Here is a 19,721-nt window from a genome sequence, read left to right on the forward strand (position 1 = left end):
TTTTGTGCTGTCTGCAAATTTTGAAATTTTGCTTCAGATTCCCAAATCCCATTTATGTAAATGTTGAACAGTGGTTCCAGTACCGATCCTTGTGGAACACCACTTTTCACCTTTTGCCAGCTTACATAACTACCCTACTCTGTTTTCTGCTTTGTAGCCAGATTGCTATCCATTCTGCTATTTGTACCCTGACTCCACATGTTCTGACCTTAGTCATGAGTCTATTAGGTGGTACCTTATCAAAGGCATTTTGAAAATCCATATATATTGCATCTATTGCATTACCTTTGTCTACTCTTTCTGTAACTGCTTCAAAGAATTCAATAATATTGGTCAAGCATAACCTTCCATTTTGAAATTCATACTGACTATTCTTCATTATATTTTCAGTTTCTAGATGCTCTTCTATTACATCTTTGAGTTAGGATTTCATTATCTTTCTTACCAACACGTTAAGCTAATTGGTGTATAGCTCACTGGCTGGTTCTATCTCCCTTTTTAAATGAAGGAACCATACTAGCTGTTTGCCAGCCCTCTGGCACTACTCCCTTCCCATGAGTTTTTATAAATACTTATTAGTTCCTCTGCTATCTCTTCCCTAACTTCTTTTTGGTATGTGTGGATACAATCCATCCAGACCAGGGTTTCTATCCTTTCTAAGTTTGATTTGTTTTATCAGTTATCTCCCCGCTTTGTATTAAATTTCTTTATATCTTTTTTGATCTCTTCTAATGCCATGCCTAATATATTTGTCTCCCTGGTAAATATGAAGGCAAAGTAATTATTTAATATTGTTGTCATTACATGCGAGTTTATTGTATGTGGCCCTATCCCTATCCTGATTTTATTCCTATGGTTATTTGTGTTTGTAGAATATTTTATTACTTGATATTACATTTTGTAGCTGCTCTTTGTCTTTTTTACTTTTGTCATCCTCTCCTTTATGTCTTTGTCCATAGTGTATGCTATTTTTTCTGTAGTTTAACTTTGTCCTTATTTATTTATTGGTCCATGGTGTGTCATTATTGGATAGTTTGTTCTTGTATTTTAGTGGGATATATTTTTCCTGGACTCTATTGATCACCATTTTAAATGTTTATCACTGCTATTCTATTTCTGTTCTTATTTGTTTATCAGTAATTTTTTTGCAGTTTATTGTCCCAAGTTCTATTCCTATTCTCTTAAAATAAGCTTTTTTCCTATTTATTATTTTGGTCGTTGTCTTCCTTATACCCTTTTCAGTCTTTATCTTAAAACCTATTATGTTGTGATCTCTGTTGCCTAGCTGTACCCCTACACTTCTCTTCTCAGATCTGTTCATGTTCATTTTCCATTGCTAGATCCAGCAATGCTATCTGTCTTGTTGGGCTTCTTACATGTGTGGCAAGAAAGGAGTCCTATACACCATTACAAGAACTCCATTCCCTATACTCCTTTTGCCAACTCTTGCCAGTTTATTTTGGGCTAGTTTGGGAGTACATTAGCATGGACCCACTTCAGTATTTTGCCTAACTGGCTATTATTCATTTTTGAGCCTGAGCAGTGAGTTCATAAACTATTTGATCACAGAGGCATTCTCACCCACCATCCAATCTTGTGCATCTGGGGTCACTCGGAAAAGATGGAGGAGCAAGTACTCTGGCTAACTTTTTCTTGTTTGCTCAGAGTTACTAAGGCCAGCTATATCATCCTACTGCTGTCTTAACTGAACTACTGCAATTCAAACTATTATATCTAGAACCTTCCTGATCTCTGTGGCTCTTTAACTCACTGAATATACTTATTTTATGTGATTGTAACCAGCTGAAGTACAGGCTGTTCTTTCAGCTTTGAGAAAAAGAATGACATTCATTTTTCTCTCCTTTTGGTATCTACGTGCTGGTTTTGTTTTGAGAAGCCACACATTCAGCTACTGCTGTGATTTCTGCATTCATTACCTGATCTAATGACACACCCGACACTAGAAACTTGTGTGATGTGGGTAAGGTTGGCATCTTTGACCTAGACAAAAACCGGACTCACACAGGATAGGGACAGTGCAGAGAGGGTAGGATTGTGAATTCCAATATTCAGTGATTAAAACAAAAACATTAGTTCTTAGTGTTCTTAATGTCTGAACATTAAAAGATAGTATAGAAATGGTAGCATAGTGGTAATGCTACTGGATTAGTAATCCAGAGCCTCAGACTAACGTTTCAGAGGCACAAGTTCAAATCCCACCACCAATTTAATTAATAAATCAGGAATTAAAAGCTAGTCTCAGTGACGGTGACCATGAAACTATCAAATTGTTATAGAAACCCATCTGGTTCACTTATGTTGTTTAGGGAAGAAACTCAGCCCTCCTTAGCTGGTCTGGCCTATATGAGACTCCAGACCCATGGCATTGTGGTTCACTCTTAACTGCCATCTAAAATAGTTGTACAACAGTGCTACAGAAAGATCATATAAAAATATCGGATGGACCACCTGGTATTGATCTAGGCACCAGAGATGACAAAGGTACACCCTACACAGTTGACTCTCACTAACATTTGGGTACTTGTGGAAAAATTGGGAGAGCTTCCTGTAGGGCATGAGAGGCCCCTGTGGCATCTCACTTAGGTTTGGCGACATACCCTGGACATAACAAGAATGAGTGACTCAATACTAAATAATGTGTTAAAACAGTAATTTTGAGTAATTATTAAGTAACTATTAAACAATTAACAAAACAGAAAGGAAGATAACTATTAAAAAGAAAGGAAGGGAAAGAGTATAGAAAGACAAAAAAAAACATAGCGCAACTGCTATAACCCCAAATTAGTCTGTTCAAGACAGCTCCCTAAAATGGTACAGCGTTCCTCCCCGGCACATACATCACCAAGTCTCCAGAGAACCTTACAAGGGGGTGGACTCTGGTCAGTCACTCCGTTGAAGTCCCTTCCTCCGTAGTCTTCAGTGGATAACTAGTCCACTCAGGCTGCAGCCCAAAATGTTGGATGCTGTGCTCCTTTAAGAGCAATTGCTGGCTCCATTCCAGCTTTCCGAGGCCTCCATCAGACTTGCTCAAAACAAGAATCTGACAATCATGAGTCCTTCTCGAATTCTTCTCACAGGCAATACGAGGCTGACAGGCTGTTTATACATCCTTTGATGGTGTCTCTCAGCTGCCATCAATTAGATTATACTGTCCATCAATTAAACTTCATCTTCTGAATTCACACCATTATGGACCACCCCGTGTGCAAGGTTATCCATTGTCCTGGCTTGTAGTTAAAGGGTCATCGAATACCAGAAGAACTGACTTCTGTTTACAAATGGGAAAACAACCATTACTTTCAAAAAGTGAAAAACAGTAGTTTAGACAAAACAACAGCTGTGCATGGCCTAGTCTGACCATCATGAAAACAAAAGGAATAAGTTCTTGGGGAAAATAAATTAAAAGTTAATATTACTATTGATTAAATAATTGATTAAATTACTTGACTTAATCAGAGTACAATCACTTAGTATTAAATCAATGTCTACAAAGTAACATTTAAAAATTCAGTACAGGTTTAAGACAGGTTTTTTTAAAAAAAATCATAAACAAAGTAAAAGCATGGCAGAAATAAAATGCAAAAACAAAGTACAAAAAGTAGTGGCTGCAGGCCTCAGGCCTGCATGCCCACAGATTAGTCAAGCAACAGCCTGACAGGGTCATACTCACTGAATCATATCCGACAGCCAATGTCCCAGACTCCTCCATCACCATCCGTGGGTATGTCCTGTTCCACCAGCAGGACAGGTGCCGGCACAGTGGAATACAGTTGAGCGGGAGTGGTCCTGGAAGTCCTCTCAGTGACTCTGGACCCCATGAAGTCTCATCACATCAGGCCAAACGTGGGCTAAGAAACCTCCTGCTGATTATGGCCTACTGCCCTCCCTCAGCTGAATAATCATTACTCCTCCATGTTGAACACCACTTGGAAGAAACACTGAGGGTTGCAAAAGAATGTATTCTGGTTGAGGGACTTCGATGTCCATCACCAAGTGAGACTCGGTCGCACCACCACTGACCGAGCTAGCTGTGTCCTGAAGGACATATCTGCCAGATCCGGCCTGCAGCAGGTGGTGAGAGAACCAACACGAGGGAAAAACCCAATCTCACTCTCACCTCTCACAGGTGCATCTGTTCATGACTGGATTGGTAGGAGTGACCACACAGTCCTTGTGGAGTCTTAACACTGAGGATACTCTTCATCGTATTGTGTGGAACTACCACTATGCTAAATGGGATAGATTCAGAACAGATCTGGCAGCTGAAAATTGGACATCCATGAGGCGCTGTCGGCCATCAGCAGCAGCTTTATTGTACTTTAACCACAATCTGTAACCTTATGGCCCATCATATCCTTCAGTCTACCATTGTCGTAAAACCAGAAGAGCAACCCTGGTTCAACAAGTGCAGGAGAGCATGCCAGGAGCAGAACCAGGCACACCTAAAGTTGGGTTGCCAACCTAGTGAAGCTACAACACAGGGCTACATGTGGAAACATCAGAAGCAATATTTGATAGACAGAGCTAAGCAATCCCACATCCAACGGATCAGATCAAATCTCTGACGTGAATGGTGGTGGACAATTAAACAACTAACTGGAGGAGGAGGCTCCACAAGCATCCCCATCCTCAATGATGGGGGAACCCAGCATGTCAGTGCAAATTACAAGGCTGAAGCATTTGCAGCCATCTTCAGTGAGAAGTGCCATCCCAGCCTCCTCCTGAGGTCCCCAGCATCACAGATACCAGTCTTCAGCCAATTCAATTCACTCCATGTGATAAAGAAACAGCTGAAGGCACTGAATATAGCAAAGGCTACGGGCCCTTACAACATCTTGACTGTAGTACTGAAGATTTGTGCTCCAGAACTGGTCATGCCCTAGCCAAGCTGTTCCAGTACAGCTACAACACTGGCATCTATTGACAATGTGGAAAATTGCCCAGGTATATCCTGTCCACAAAAGTGCAGGACAAATCCAATCTGGCCAATTATCAGTCTACTCTCAATCATAAGCAAAGTGATGGAAGGTGTCATTGGCGGTGCTATAAAACGAGACTTTCTCACCAATAACCTCAGCGATGCTCTGTTTGTGTTCTGCCAGGGCCACTCGTCTCTCTTCCTTATTCCCAAAGCCTGTCCACCATCGACAAGGCACCAGGCAGGAGTGTGATGGAATACTTCCCACTTGCCTATTTGAGTGCGGCTCCAGTAACATACAAGAAACTTGACACCATCCAGAACAAAGCAGCCCGCTTGATTTGTACACCATCCACCACCTTAAACATTTACTCCCTCCACCACCAGCACATAGTGGCAGCAATGCATATCATCTACAAGATGCAATCCAGCAACTCACCAAGGGTCCTTCGACAGCACCTTCCAAACCTGTGACCTATGCAACCTCGGAGAACAAGGGTAGCAGACGCATGGGAACATCACCACCTGCATGTTCCTCTCCAAGTCACACACCAACTTGAGTTGGAACTATATCACCGCCTTTCCTCCTCTGACATTCCAAAATCCTGGAAATCCCTCTTTATCAGTGCTGTGGTTGTACCTACGCCACATGGACTGCAGCAATTCAAGAAGGCGACTCACGACCACCTTCTCAAGGCCTATTAGGGATGGGCAATAAATGCTAGCCTGACCAGGAATACTCTCATCCCATGAATAAATAAAAAGAAACCACAGATATAAGTAGCTAAAATTGACATCTGGTTTAAAAACTGGACTCCTGGAGTGGTATTTAATTAAGGAAATGGGGGTTTTGCCCGCCGACTGAAGAGCCAGCGAGAGCCCCTTGTCCGGTATGTGGAAGGCTCACCGCATTATGTGCCAGTCAGGCATTTAAGTCCCGTCCCTTCTTTTACTCAGCAGCGCCACTGTGGAGGTGGTGGCTGCTGCTGGAAATGCACCCATCCGAGGCCCAGGGTCATCGATGGACGCAGGCCACAGGTGAGTGATGACAGGAGGAGTTTCACAGAGTGGGGTTTGCGGGCGAGGGAGGGGGGTCGGCAGCGAGGGCCAGCAGAGAGGCCCTCCATCCCAATGCTGGTTCCATTGATCAGACACTGAGTGCATTTGAACGAGGCCCCCCCCCCCCCCCCCCCCCACCCGCCTACCTTCCCGGAGCCAGCAACAATCCACACAGGTTTGCTCATCGTGCTCCTCACTGGTGACAGGCCCGCCCACCACTGGGCTAATACTGGCAGTAGGAAGAAGCTTTGAATTAGGCATTTAATTCTCCACTTGAGGGCCTCAATTGGTGGATGGCATTCCCGCCACAGACTTCATCGGGGCGGAGGTGCAAAGGTGGCGGGGTCCCTACCTGCCACAGGGGAGAGCATAAAATCTAGCCCGTGGTGTCCAGTTTATATTTTTAGAAACTTAGAAATTTCAGTTCAAAATGAAACAGTTGACAATGCAAGCTGGAAACTGGTGGTTTACTGCTCCTTATTATAGTCCTGTGTTATTAATGAATAAGATCCCTAAGTTTGTTTCTAAATCTCTTCCTATAGTGGCGAATTATCATGGGTGGCACTAAATGTATTCCTAAATCTGAACTGCCGGACGATGAAGAAGTGACAAATGTTCAGAGTAACAGGCAGTGGACCTACCCCAGTGACCTTACTATTGCACTTTCTGCTAGTGTCCCACTCTACCCACCAGGTCGGATTATTCATGTGATACACAACCACCCGGAGGAAAAGTGGTAGGTATCTACAAAATTATTGCTCCTGTTCATAATTTTTTTTTGTCAACCTATGAGCCTATTTTTTATAGCCTATTTTCCTTCGTATCACTAGTTTATGTGTCAGCTAAGACAAGAGAGCTACTGTGAAGGTCCAGTGAATAATTTTACTTCTGAATTTCTCTTCCTACCTGCTTTCATGGCAAAACTCTTCATTCCCTTGTTGACTCAACATTTCACCCTGGTTATTAATGAAGAAGAAGAAACAGAGAGTTGTATATCCAAGTTTTCGGATGTCACTAAGTTAGCAGGGGTGGGGGTAACAGTAAGTAGCGCAGATGGGAGCAGGAAGTTGCAAAGGGACATTGACAGATTAACTGAGAAGACAAAACTGTGGCAAATAGAGTTTAATGTGGGCAAGTGTGAGGTCATCCACTTTGGATCAATGAAAGATAAATCTGATTTTTTAAATAGCAAGGAACTAGGGACTGCTGAGGAGCAAAGAGATTTGATACTACAAGTACACAAATCATTAAAATCCAGTAGACAGGTGTTAAAAAAAAAAAAAGGCTAGTGGAATGTTGGCTTTTATCTCAAAGGAGCTAGAATGCAAAGGGAGAAAGTATGCTTCAATTTCGCCAAGACTTGAAAGGACCCCATCAAGAGTACCTTTGCATTCAGTTTGGGTATAGCACCTCAGTAAGTATATAGTGGCCTTGCAGCGGGTGAAGCCCACCTTCAGGAGAGGAGTGCAGACGGACCTGTGTGGAAGCAGCTAAACAGGTGCAGATAAATACAGAGCCAGGCTTGGGGCCTGCACTTACTTTTGGGAGCTGAGAGGAGCCGGACCCGCGAGGGAGCAGCTAAACAGCGTGAGCAGATAAATACAGAGCCAGGCTTGGGGCCTGCACTTACCTTTGTGATCTGAGAGGAGTTGGACCTGTGAGGGAGCAGCTAAACAGCGGGAGCAGATAAATAAAGAGCCAGGCTCGGGGCCTACGCTTAGCTTTGGGAGCTGGAGCTGCAAGGAGGCAACTGAAATGGAGGAGCAGATGAACACAGAGCCAGGCTCGGGGCCTGCACTTGCCTTCGGGAGCTGAGAAGAGCCCGACCTGCAAGGGAGCAGCTCTTCAGGAGTCTGCATGCGCTGACTGAGTTTGAAAAAAATGTAAACAGTGACGTCATAGGAAAACTGTAAGGTGATTGGTTGGTGAGTAACTGCTGTTAGGGAGTATCTGTATATAGCTAGGTTAGTACACTACTGTTAGAGTGTGTGTGTTAATAGCTAGAAATTAGAAGAAACACTTAAAATAAAATTTAATGTAACTAATGATTAAGGCACATAAGCAGAAGGGAAGTAAGAAACTGGTGAGTCTACTGTTCTGTTTTATTTTTAAGCGGTCAGATTTATTGTATTACCAAGTTTTAAAGTAGTGTAGTAAGTGCTGGTGAGGAGAGCCATTAACTAAAGCATTAACTAAGTAAATAAGTAATTAGTTATTTAAAATAAAATAAGGATGACAGGGCAGGTGATATGTTGCAGCTGTAGTTTGTGGGAGTTCGTGGACACCAGTATGATCCACGGCAACCACATCTGCAGTAAGTGTCTGTGGCTCAAGGAGCTTCAGTTCAGAGTTACTGAGCTGGTGGCCGAGCTGTAGACACTGCAACACATCAAGAAGGAGGAAAGTTACCTGGACACTTTGTACCAGGAGGCGGTCACATCCCTTAGGATAGGGTCTTCTGATTTGGTCCATGTTCAGGGACAGGAGGGTGTGATTGCAAGTGAAGCAGGTATGGGGACCCAGAACATGGAGCGGAGGAGCCTCAGCCTTTGCAATTTTCGAACAGGTTCGAGGCTTTGTCAACCTGTATGGATGAAAGCAGGGCCTGCAAGGTGGATGAGTGAACTGACCATAGCACCATGGTACAGGTAGCAATTCAAGTGGGGGGAGTAAATAGGAATGTAGTGGTAGTAGGGGATAGCATAGTCAGAGGGATAGACACAGTTCTCTGCAGCCGAGATTGAGAGTCCAGTTGGCTGTGTTGCCTGCCTGGTGCCAGGGTTCAGGACATCTGCTGTGGGCTGAAGAGGAACTTGCAGTCGAGGGGGAGGATCCAGTGGTCGTGGTCCATGTAGGTACAAATTACATAGATAGATCTAGGAAGGAGGCTCTGCTGAGGGAGTATGAGCAGCTTGGGCCTAAATTAAAAAGCAGAACCTCAAAGGTAATAATATCTGGATTATCTCTGGATTATTACCTGAGTCACGAGCAAATTAGCATAGGGTAAATAAGATTAGAGAGTTCAATGCGTGGCTCAAAGATTGGTGTAGGAGAAGTGGGTTTCTGTTAGTGGGGCACTGGCACCAGTACTGGGGAAAGTGGGAGCTTTATCATTGGGATGGTCTCTACCTGAACCGTGCTGGGACCAGTGTTCCGACAGGTCGTATAACTAGGGCGCTAGAGAGTTGTTCATACTAAATAGTGGGGGCAAGGGAACAGGATTGAGAAGCTGTGATAAATTAAGTGGAGAAGGCAAGGCAAGAGAGCAAGGTAGCAATAAGGGAAATGATGAGTATGGCAGGAAGGGACAGAGTGTACAAAGCTAAGAATGCACTAGCAGATAAGACTAGAGGTTACAAAAATAGTAAAAAAAACTAAAGGCTCTGTATCTGCACGTAGAATTCGTAACAAAGCAGATGAATTGACAGTGCAAATCGTAATAAATACGTATGATCTGATAGCCATTACAGAGATATGGCTGCAAGATAGCAAAGATTGGGACTTGAATATTCAAAGTTGCATGATATTTAGGAAGGACAGGAAGCTAAGAAAAGGTGGAGGGGTAGCTCTGTTAATTAAGGATGGCATTGGTACAATAGAGAGAGATGACCTTAGTTCTGGAGATCAAGATGTAGAATCAGTTTGGGTAGAGATGAGAAATAGTAAAGGTAAGAAGTCACTTGTGGGAGAGATTTGTAGGCCACCTAACAGTAACCATGCTGTAGGGTGGGGTATACAGGATGCAATAATGGGGACTTGTTAAAAAGGTACGACGATAATCATGGGTTATTTTAATCTACAAATAGATTGGACAAATCCGATTGGCAAAGGTAGCCTGGATGATGAGTTCATAGAGTGTTTTCGGCACAGTTTCTTGGAGTAGCATGTTCTAGAGCCAACCAAAAAGCATGCTATACAAGATCTGGTACTGTGCAATGAGACAGGATTAATAAATTACCTCATAATGAAGGCGCCCCTAGGTAGCAGTGATCATAATATGATCGAATTTCAACTTCAGTTTGAGAGAGAGAAGGGCAAGTCTAAGAGTAGTGTTTTAAACTTAAATAAGGGCAGTTATGAGGGCATGAAGGCAGAGCCAGCTAAAGTAAACTGGCAAATTAGGTTAAGGGATAGGTCAGTAGAGACACAGTGGCAGACATTAAAGGAGATATTTCAGAATACTCAGAAAAGATACATTCCAGTGAGAAAGGAAGACTCTAAGGGAAGGACGCTTCATCCGTGGCTAACTGAGGAAATTAAAGATAGTATCAAATTAAAAGAAAAAGCATGTATTTCCGCAAAGATGAGTGGCAGGTCAGAGATTAGAACTAAAAGCTGACAAGTCCCCAGGTCCTGATGGACTTCGTCCTAGGGTCTTAAAACAAGTGACTGCTGAGATAGTAGATGCATTGGTTTTAATTTTCCAAAATTCCCTAGATTCTGGAATGGTCCCATCTGATTGGCAAATAGCGAGTGTGACTCCTCGATTCAAGAAAGAAAGGGGACAGAAAGCAGGAAACTACAGGCCAGTTACTTTAACATCTGTCATAGGGAAAATGCTGGAATCTATTGTTAAAGAGGTTATAGCAGGACACTTAAAAAATCTCAATGTAATCAGGCAGAGTCACATGGTTTTATGAAAGGGAAATCATGTTTGACTAATTTATTGGAGTTCTTTGACGATGCAACAAACAATGTGGATAAAGGGGAACCTGTGGATGTGGTGTACTTGGATTTCCAAAAGGCATTTGACAAGGTGCCACATCAAAGTTTACTAAGCAAAATAAGAGCTCATGGTGTAGAGGGTAACACATTAACATGGATAAAGGACTGGTTGGCTAACAGGAAGCAGAGAGTAGGCATAAATAGGTCTTTTTCAGGTTGGGAAGCTGTAACTAGTGGAGTGCCGCAGGCCTCAACTATTTACAATTTATATCAATGACTTGGGTGAAGGGACCAAATGTATGGTTGCTAAATTTGCTGATGACACAAAGATAGGTAGGAAAGTAAGTTGTGAAGAGGACATAAGGAGTCTGCAAAGGGATATAGATTGGTTAAGTGAGTGGGGAAAAATTTGGCAAATGGAGTGTAATGTGGAAAAATGTGAAATTATCCACTTTGGCAGGAAGAATAGTGAAGCAGCATATTATTTAAATGAAGAGAGATTGCAGAACCCTGAGGTCCAGAGGGATGTGGGTGTCCTGGTACATCAATCACAAAAGGTTGGTATGCAGGTACAGCAAGCGATTAGGAAGGCACATGGAATGTTGTCATTTATTGCAATGGAATGGAATATAAAAGTAGGGATGTTTTGGTACAGTTGTATAGGGTATTGGTGAGACCACATCTGGAGTACTGTGTACAATTTTGGTCTCCTTATTTGATAAAGGATATAAATGCATTAGAGGCAGTGCAGAGAAGGTTCACTCGACTGATAGCTGGGATGGGGCGGGTCGGGGGGCTTTAATATTATGACAAAAGGTTGGACAGGTTGGGTCTCTATTCATTGGAGTTTAGAAGAATGAGAGGTGATCTTATTGAAAAATATAAGATCCTGAGAGGACTTGACAGGGTGGATGCTGAAAGGATGTTTCCCCTTGTGGGAGAGACTAGAACAAGGGGAACAGTTTAAAAATAAGGGGTCGCCCATTTAAGACAGAGATGAGGAAAAAAAATTTTGTCCAGAGGGTTGAGTCTTTGGAACTCTCTTCCCCAGAGAATGGTGGAGGCAGGGTCATTGAATATTTTTAAGGCAGAGATAGCTAAATTCTTGACTAACAGGGATTCAAAGGGTATCGGGGGTAGTTGGGAAAGAGGAGTTGAGGCCACAATCAGATCAGCCATGGTCTTCTTAAATGGCGGAGCAGGCACAAAGGGGCCGAATGGATTACTCCTCTTAATATGTTTGTATTCACCAGAATGATACTGGCACTTAGAGGCTTAAATTATGAGAACAGGTTGAATATACTTTTCTTGTATTCTCTTGAGTACAGAAGATTGTGGGGTGATCTAATTGAGGTGTTTCACGTATTAAACAGATTTGCTGTGGTCGATGTGGAGAAACTATTTCCTTTGGTGGGGGAAATCAAGAAAGGGACGTAGATATAAAGTTGGAGCTAGGCTGTTCAGAAGTGAAATCAGCAAGCACATTTTAACACAAAAGGTCACAGAAATTTGAAACTCTCCCTCAAAAGGCAGTGGATCCTGGGACAATTGGAGCTTTCAAGATTGTGATTGATAGATTTTTATTAGTTAAGGGTATTGAGGGAAATGGAGAAAAGGCGGGAAATTGGTGTAGAGGTTCAGATTAGTGATGATCTAATTGAATGGCCTGAGGGGCTAAATAACTTACTACTGTCCCTTTATGTTTTTAAATCCATGCTGTCTGCCCAGTGGCACAAAGGTGCTTCCATAGCTTTCTGTCACCATCTAGTTTCATAAATTGGGACTTAAAGCGGCAAAGAGCAAACCAGATTTTGAAATGAGATCCGATGCAGTATGCCGTAATTTGCTGATGGCACCTGCCATCATTTAAACTTAAATAAAAGCAAAATACTGCGGATGCTGGAAATCTAAAATAAAAACAAGAAATGCTGGAACCACTCAGCAGGTCTGGCAGCATCTGTGAAAAGAGAAGCAGAGTTCCGAAGAAGGGTCACTGACCCGAAACGTTAACTCTGCTCTTTTCACAGATGATGCCAGACCTGCTGAGTGGTTCCATCATTTAAACTTGACCTTGCACATTTAGGGTTTTAAATCTCTCTAAAGCCTAGTTTTTGTATTGTTTACATTTAGCAATGAATTGAAATTCTTGTTTAAGAGGTAAGTTAGGTTTCTTACAGTTTAAACAGGGGTAAACAAGCTCTCTGAGTAGCTGTAGCTAGTTAATTAGGTATCTAGCTTAAACTGGGGTCAGAGCTCTAGCAGAGCTGACACAACATTGTTTTCAGAGTATAAATTCAGGGGATTCTCAGTGCTGCTTGTCTGCACTGAGTGCGGTTGGAGAGCATAGAGTGTGAAGAAAGGAGTTTGGTAAGTGAGGGAGTTCTGTACGAAGGGGAACTATAAATTAATTAAGAAAAAGTAAATTTGACTGCACTCAGTCGGAGCGGCGTGAATCAGCGAGACCAGCTGGGCTATAAACAGGGTGAATCAGCGAGACCAGCTGGGCTATAAACAGCGTGAATCAGCGAGACCAGCGGGGCTATAAACAGTGTGAATCAGCGAGACCAGCAGGGCTATAAACAGTGTGAATCAGTGAGACCAGCAGGGCTCGCCGTTGCTTGTAACCAGTCGGAGCCCGCATTTGGAAAGAGAAAAAAGAGGTGTGACATCACAGGGAAGCAAATAGGTGATTGGCTGGTGAGTATTGCAGGTTCGGCCTGCGTCTCAACAACTGGCAGACTAAGAATGAGAAAAAAAATTAAGTATTAATAATAAGGAACAAGTGAGTAGCTGGTGAGTATTACCTTTTTTTGAGTAAGGTTTATTTTAACTAGTGAACTGTATTGATTAATAGTAGGATTTATCAGTACTAGTAAGGTTTTATTAATAGTTCTAAGATGTTTTAGTATTGGTAACATTTCTTTTTTTTAGCAGTAGCAAAGGGTCAATTAATAAATAAAGGTATGGCAGGGTTGCTTCAACCTCGAGAGTGCACCTTCTGTGCAATGTGGGAGCTCGAGGATGCTTCCCGTATCCTGGGTAACCATTTGTGCAGAAAGTGTCGTCAGTTGAAGCAGCTTGAGCTCTGGGTTTTGGAACTTGCACGGCAGCTGGCGACACTGTGGTGCATTCATGAGGATGAGAGCTATGTGGATAGCACGTTTGTAGATGTGGTCACCCCACAGATTAAGATTGTGCAGGGAGAGAGAGAATGGGTGACCGCCAGGCAATCAAAAAGAAACATGCAGGTAGTGCAGGAGACCCCTGAGTGCATCTCACTCTCCAGCAGGTATTCAGTTCTGCAGCTTCGGGGAATGCAGCCAGAGCTAGGTCCATGGCACCATGGGTGTCTCAGCTGCACAGGGGGGTGCAGGGAAGACTGGAAAATCCAAAGTGAGGGTGATTCAATTGTCAGGGGAACAGACAGGTGTTTCTGTGGCCACTGACGTGAATCCAGAATGGTGTGTTGCCTCCCTGGTGCAAGGGTCATGGATGTCACTGAGCGGCTGCAGAGCATCCTGAAGGGGGAGGGTGAACAGCCAGCAGTTTTGGTCCACATCGGAACCAACGACATAGGTAGAAAGAGGGATGTGGTCCTGCAGTCAGAAGTTAAGGAGCTTGGTAAGAGATTAGCAAGCCAGACCTCAAAAGTAGTAATCTCTGGATTGCTCCCAGTGCCACGTGCAAGGGAGTATTGGAATAGAAGGATAAGCTAGAGGAATGCATGGCTGGAATGATGGTACAGGAGGGAGGGCTTTAGATTCTTGCGACAATGGGACTAGCTCTGGGGGAGATGGGACCTTTGCAGGCCAAATGGGTTGCACTTGAACAGTGCCGGGACTGATTTCCTTGCGGGACGTGTTGGCCAGGGGCTGCAAGAAGTACAGAATCTGTTACAAACTGCTGGATGGTTCATGAACTAAAGTAACCTGAGCTCAGACACTGGCCTGTGCTGGTAAAAACCAGTTTGAACTAATTAATTTATGTGACAGACAAGGGAGAGATCACAGGAATAGAGCCTTATTTGGACACTGTGTGATACCGGGGTCTTTGGGCCTGGGCCAATAAGGAGAAGATGCAAACGAGGTGAGCAGGCCTAAACCAACCGGAAAGAAACAGCAAAGTTTGAAGAGATAAGAAAGAGAATAAGTATGGAGAATCTCAGGCATAGAGCCAGCGAGAAACTCCGGAGACCAACCATCGCGGAAGTGGAAGACCCTGCGTGAGCAACGCGGCGACAACGTAAAAGAGAGAGAGAAAGGAACGTCTAGCCAGCGTCAGCTCTCCCCCTTTTCGGGTATTATCCTTTGTTTTCTGTGACAAGGTCAGAGGAACCTAGTGGGTGTGCTTATCGATTCTAGTTAGCTTTGTTATTAACTGTATAACCCAGTTTGAGTTGCATGCTTTTGTGTAACCAAGTGTATAAGCCTTATTCTTACATTGTACAACAACGTGAATAAAGTAAATTGACAGTTAAAGAAAGGACTGAGCTTCCTCCTCTTTGTACTAAGCCATTAACCGTAGCCGGTGGATTAGGTGGAGGGTGGCTCTCCTGTAACCCCGATATCCCAAACACCCAGCCTGAGCCTGAATTAAGAGGACTTAATCCCACGTGACGGCCAGGATCAAGTGGGTGAAGGAATTAAAGGGGTCAAGGGTGAGTTGACTCCGCGCCACGGTTTACAGACGTTTTCATCATACTGTTGGGGAGGGTTTAAACTAGTTTGGCAGGGGGATGGGGACTGGAGGATAGACTCAGTTGGGACAAAATCAGAAATGAAAATGGAGGGCAAAAAATTGGATGAGTCTCGAAGACAGAAGAAACAAAGGTTAGAAAATAGAGTTTCACAGTGCTCAAGGGTATCTATTTCAATGCAAGGAGTTTAGCAAATAAAGCATATGAGCTGAGGGCACAGATAGACACATGGCAGTATGATATAGCTATTACAGAAACCTGACTTAAGGAGGGACAGGGATGGCAGCTCAATGTTCCTGGTTATAGGGTTTTCAGATGCGATAGGAAAGGGGATAATGAAAGGAGGGGGACTGGCAATTTTGGTCAAAGAAATGATTACAACGGTAAGAAGGGATGATATATTGGAAGGTTCATCAAATGAGGCCATATGGATTGAACTAAGGAACTAAACAGGGGCAATCACACTGCTGGGAGTCAGAGGGAGATAGAGCAGATATGTATGCAAATCTCTGAGAAGTGCAAGAACAATAGTGCAGTAATAGGGGATTTTAACTACCCTGATATTAACTGGGATAGTTTTAGTGTGAAAGGAATTGAGGGAGCAGAATTCTTGAGGTGCATTCAGGAGAACATTTTTGGCCAACAAGAGAGGACACAGTTTTAGACTTAGTTTTAGGAAATGAAGATGGGCAGGTGGAAGGAGTGGCTGTGCGAGAGCATTTTGGTGATAGTGATCATAATTCAGTCAGTTTTAACATAATTATGGAAAAGTACAAGGATAGAACAGAAGTTAAAGTTCTCAATTCGGGCAAGGTAGGTTTTAGTAAGCTGAGGAGTGATTTCGTGAAAATGGACTGGAAACAGCTACTTGAAGGTAAATCAGTGTCAGAGCAGTGGGAGGCATTCAAAGGGGAGATTCAAGGGGCTCAGACTAAACATGTTCCCACAAAGAAAAAGGGTGGGACGGCCAAATCTAGAGCCCCATGGATGTTGAGGAGCATACAGCGTAAGATATGGCAGAAAAGGAAAGCTTATGCCCGACACAGAGAACTCAATGCTACAGAAAGCCGGGAGGAGTATAGAAAGTGGAGGGGTGAAATCAAAAAGGAAATTAGGAAAGCAATGAGAGGGTATGAAAGAATATTGGCAAGCAAAATCAAGGTGAACCCAAAGATGTTTTATCAATACGTTAAGAATAAGAGGATAACTAAGGAAAGAGAAGGGCCCATAAAAGACCAAAAATGTGACCTATGTGTAGGGGCAGAAGATGTTGGTATTGTGCTGAATGAATACTTAGCGTCTGTCTTCACAAAAGAGGGCGACAGTGCAGATATTATAGTTAAGGAAGAGGGGTGTGAAGTATTGGATGTGATCAACATCAGGAAAGAAGAAGTATTAATGGGATTCACATCCTTGAAAGTTAGTACATCACCAGGGTCGGATGAAATGTACCCCAGGCTGTTAAAAGAAGCAAGAGAGGAAATGACGGAAGGTCTGACCATCATTTTCCAGTCCTCATTGGATACAGGTGTGGTGCCGGGAGGATCGGAGGACTGCTAACGTTGTACCTCTGTTTAAAAAGGGAGCGAGGGATAGGCCGAATAATTACAGGCCAGTCAGTCTAACCTCAGTAGTGGGCAAATTATTGGAATCTATTCTGAGAGATAGGATAGTCACTGAGAGACAGGATGTCACTTAGAAAGGCACAGGTTAATCAAGGATAGTCAGCATGGATTTGTTAAGGGAAGATCTTGTCCGACCAACTTGATCAAATGTTTTGCAAAAGTAACAAAGAAGATAGATGAAGGTAGTGTAGTTGATGTGGTCTACATGGATTTTAACAAGGATTTTGACAAGGTCCCACATGGCAGACTGGTTAAAAGAATAAAATCTCGTGGGATCCAGGGAAATGCAGCAAGGTGGCTACAAAATTGGCTCAGTGGCAGGAAACAAAGGGTAATTGTTGACGGGTGTTTTTGCGACTGGGGGGATGTTTCCAGTGGCGTTCTGCAGGGCTTAGTACTGAGTCCCGCTGCTTTTTGTGGTATGCATTAATGATTTGGGCGTAAATGTGGAGGGCATGATCAAGAAGTTTGCAGATGACACAAAGATTGGCCACGTGGTAGATAGTGAGGAGGATAGCTCTAGGCTGCAGGAAGATATTGATGGTCTGGTCAGATGGGCAGAAAAGTGGCAAATGGAATTCAACCTGGAGAAGCGTGAGGTAATGCATTTGAGGAGGTCAAACAAGGCAAGCAAATGCACAATTAATGGGAAAATACTGAGAGGTGTAGAGGAGGTGAAGGACCTTGGAGTAAATGTCCACCGATCCCTGAAGGTAGCAGGACAGGTCGATAAGGTGGTTAAGAAGGCATATGGAATCCTTTCCTTTATTGGCTGAGGTATAGAAAAGAAGAGTAGGGAGGTTATGCTGGAACTGTATAAATCAGGGTTGTCCAACATTTTCGGGCAGAGGGCCGCATTATGATTTTTGCTTGGCTCGGGGGGGGTGGCCAGTAAGCAAATTTCAAAAGATAAAGGAATAAAAAATGATCTTACTAATAAAAACAACAAATATGCATTTTTGTGAAGAAGCTTTAAATGAGAAGACTAATTTTTTTGACTTAATTTCTTGTCACTATGTTGAAAACTGTTTTAGTGACATACCTGGCATTGTTTTTGCTTACATAAGTAATCAATCTCTGCCCGCACACTTGATGTAGTGATGCAGAGTATTCTGGATAGTTGTCCGCCTGTCAGGAGTGATCTTGATCTCTCTCTGTCTCTGTTTCTCTCTTTCCCTGTGTTCCCCCCTCTTTGTGTTGTTGCCCCCCCCCCCCCCCGTCATCCTCGCTCTCTGTGTTCTCCTACCCCCCGTCCCCCCCTCCCTGTCCCCCACCCCTCTGTTTTCCCCCCTCTCTGTTTTCCCTCTGTCTCTGTCTGTTTTGCCTCCCGTCTTTCTGCTTCCCCCCACTCTCTGTTCCCCTCTCTCTCTCTGTTCCCCACTCTCTGTTCTCCCACGCCTCTCTGACAGTTGCACTGAGCGGGAGTGCTCAACACAGCAGCTTTGTGCTCAGTCTGTTTTTTGAAAAACATTGTGCTGAATTTCACAGCTCAGCTGCTGAAGTAGGAATGCGCTTCCCAACAACGGACACATTCGAGGTTTTCCAAAGGGCTTTTCGAAAGAAGTTGAAAAACACCGAATCTGTCAAAGTTGGGAAGCACGTTCCTGCTTCAGCAGCTGAGCTGTGAAACTTAGTGTGATGCTTTTAAAAAGGCCGCTCTGCAAGAAGAAGACAAAGGGAAATTTCCCATCTCCAGTCACAGAGCCCTGGCGAGAATGAGGATGGCCCCGGGTACATTTTGCATCCGCAGTCCGGATGAAAACCTTTGGCGGGCCAGATTCTGGCCCGTGGGCAGTATGTTGGACGACCCTGGTATAAATGGGCGGCGCAGTGGTTAGCACCGCAACCTCACAGCTCCAGGGACCCGGGTTCAATTCTGGGTACTGCCTGTGCGGAGTTTGCAAGTTCTCCCTGTGACCGCGTGGGTTTTCGCCGGGTGCTCCGGTTTCCTCCCACCACCAAAGACTTGCAGTGATAGGTATATTGGCCATTGTAAATTACCCCTAGTGTAGGTAGGTGGTAGGGAATATGGGATTACTGTAGGGTTAGGATAAATGGGTGGTTGTTGGTCGGCACAGACTCTGTGGGCCGAAGGGCCTGTTTCAGTGCTGTATCTCCAAATAAAATAAAAATAAAATCATTGGTTAGGCCACAACTTGAGTACTGTGTGCAGATCTGGTCACCTCATCACAGAAAGGACGTAATTGCACTAGAGAGGGTACAGAGGAGATTTACGAGGATGTTGCCGGGACTGGAAAACTGCAGTTATGAGGAAAGATTGGATAGGCTGGGGTTGTTCTCATACGGACATATGAATTAGGAGCAGAAGTAAGCCATTCGACCCCTCTAACCTCCGCTATTCAATAAGATCATGGCTGATCTATTTGTGTCTCGAATTCCACACTCCCATCTACCCCTGATAACCTTTGATTCCCTTGCCTAACAAGAATCTATCGACTCCCGCCTTAAAATTATTCAATGACCCTGTCTCCACCACCTTCTGAGGCAAAGCGTTCTAAAGTCTCACAACCCTCAGAGAAAAAAGTTCTCCTCATTTCTCTCCTAAAAGGGCAATCCCTAATTTTAAAACAGTGCTCCCTAGGTCTGGGCTCCCCCACACAGAGAAAACATCCTTTCCACATCCACCTTGTCAAGACTATTCAGGACCTTATATACTTCAATCAAGTCTCCCCTCACTCTCCTAAATTCCAGTGAAAACAAGCCCAGTCTGTCCAAC

At 43.7% G+C, this 19,721-nt stretch overlaps 1 protein-coding gene across 4 annotated transcripts in view; it reads left to right on the forward strand.

Annotated features, from left to right (window-relative positions):
- Nucleotides 1-19,721, forward strand: part of dagla (diacylglycerol lipase, alpha) — a 450,361-nt gene that overhangs the window by 376,513 nt on the left and 54,127 nt on the right. For all 4 annotated transcript variants that reach the window (XM_068046193.1, XM_068046192.1, XM_068046194.1 and 1 more), the window contains one exon: nt 6,541-6,734. In XM_068046193.1, coding sequence (XP_067902294.1) covers nt 6,541-6,734 — 194 coding nt within the window. The remainder of the gene's footprint in view (nt 1-6,540; nt 6,735-19,721) is intronic.

The sequence above is a fragment of the Heterodontus francisci genome, chromosome 14, assembly GCF_036365525.1.
Source record: "Heterodontus francisci isolate sHetFra1 chromosome 14, sHetFra1.hap1, whole genome shotgun sequence".
NCBI classification, from domain to species: domain Eukaryota; kingdom Metazoa; phylum Chordata; class Chondrichthyes; order Heterodontiformes; family Heterodontidae; genus Heterodontus; species Heterodontus francisci.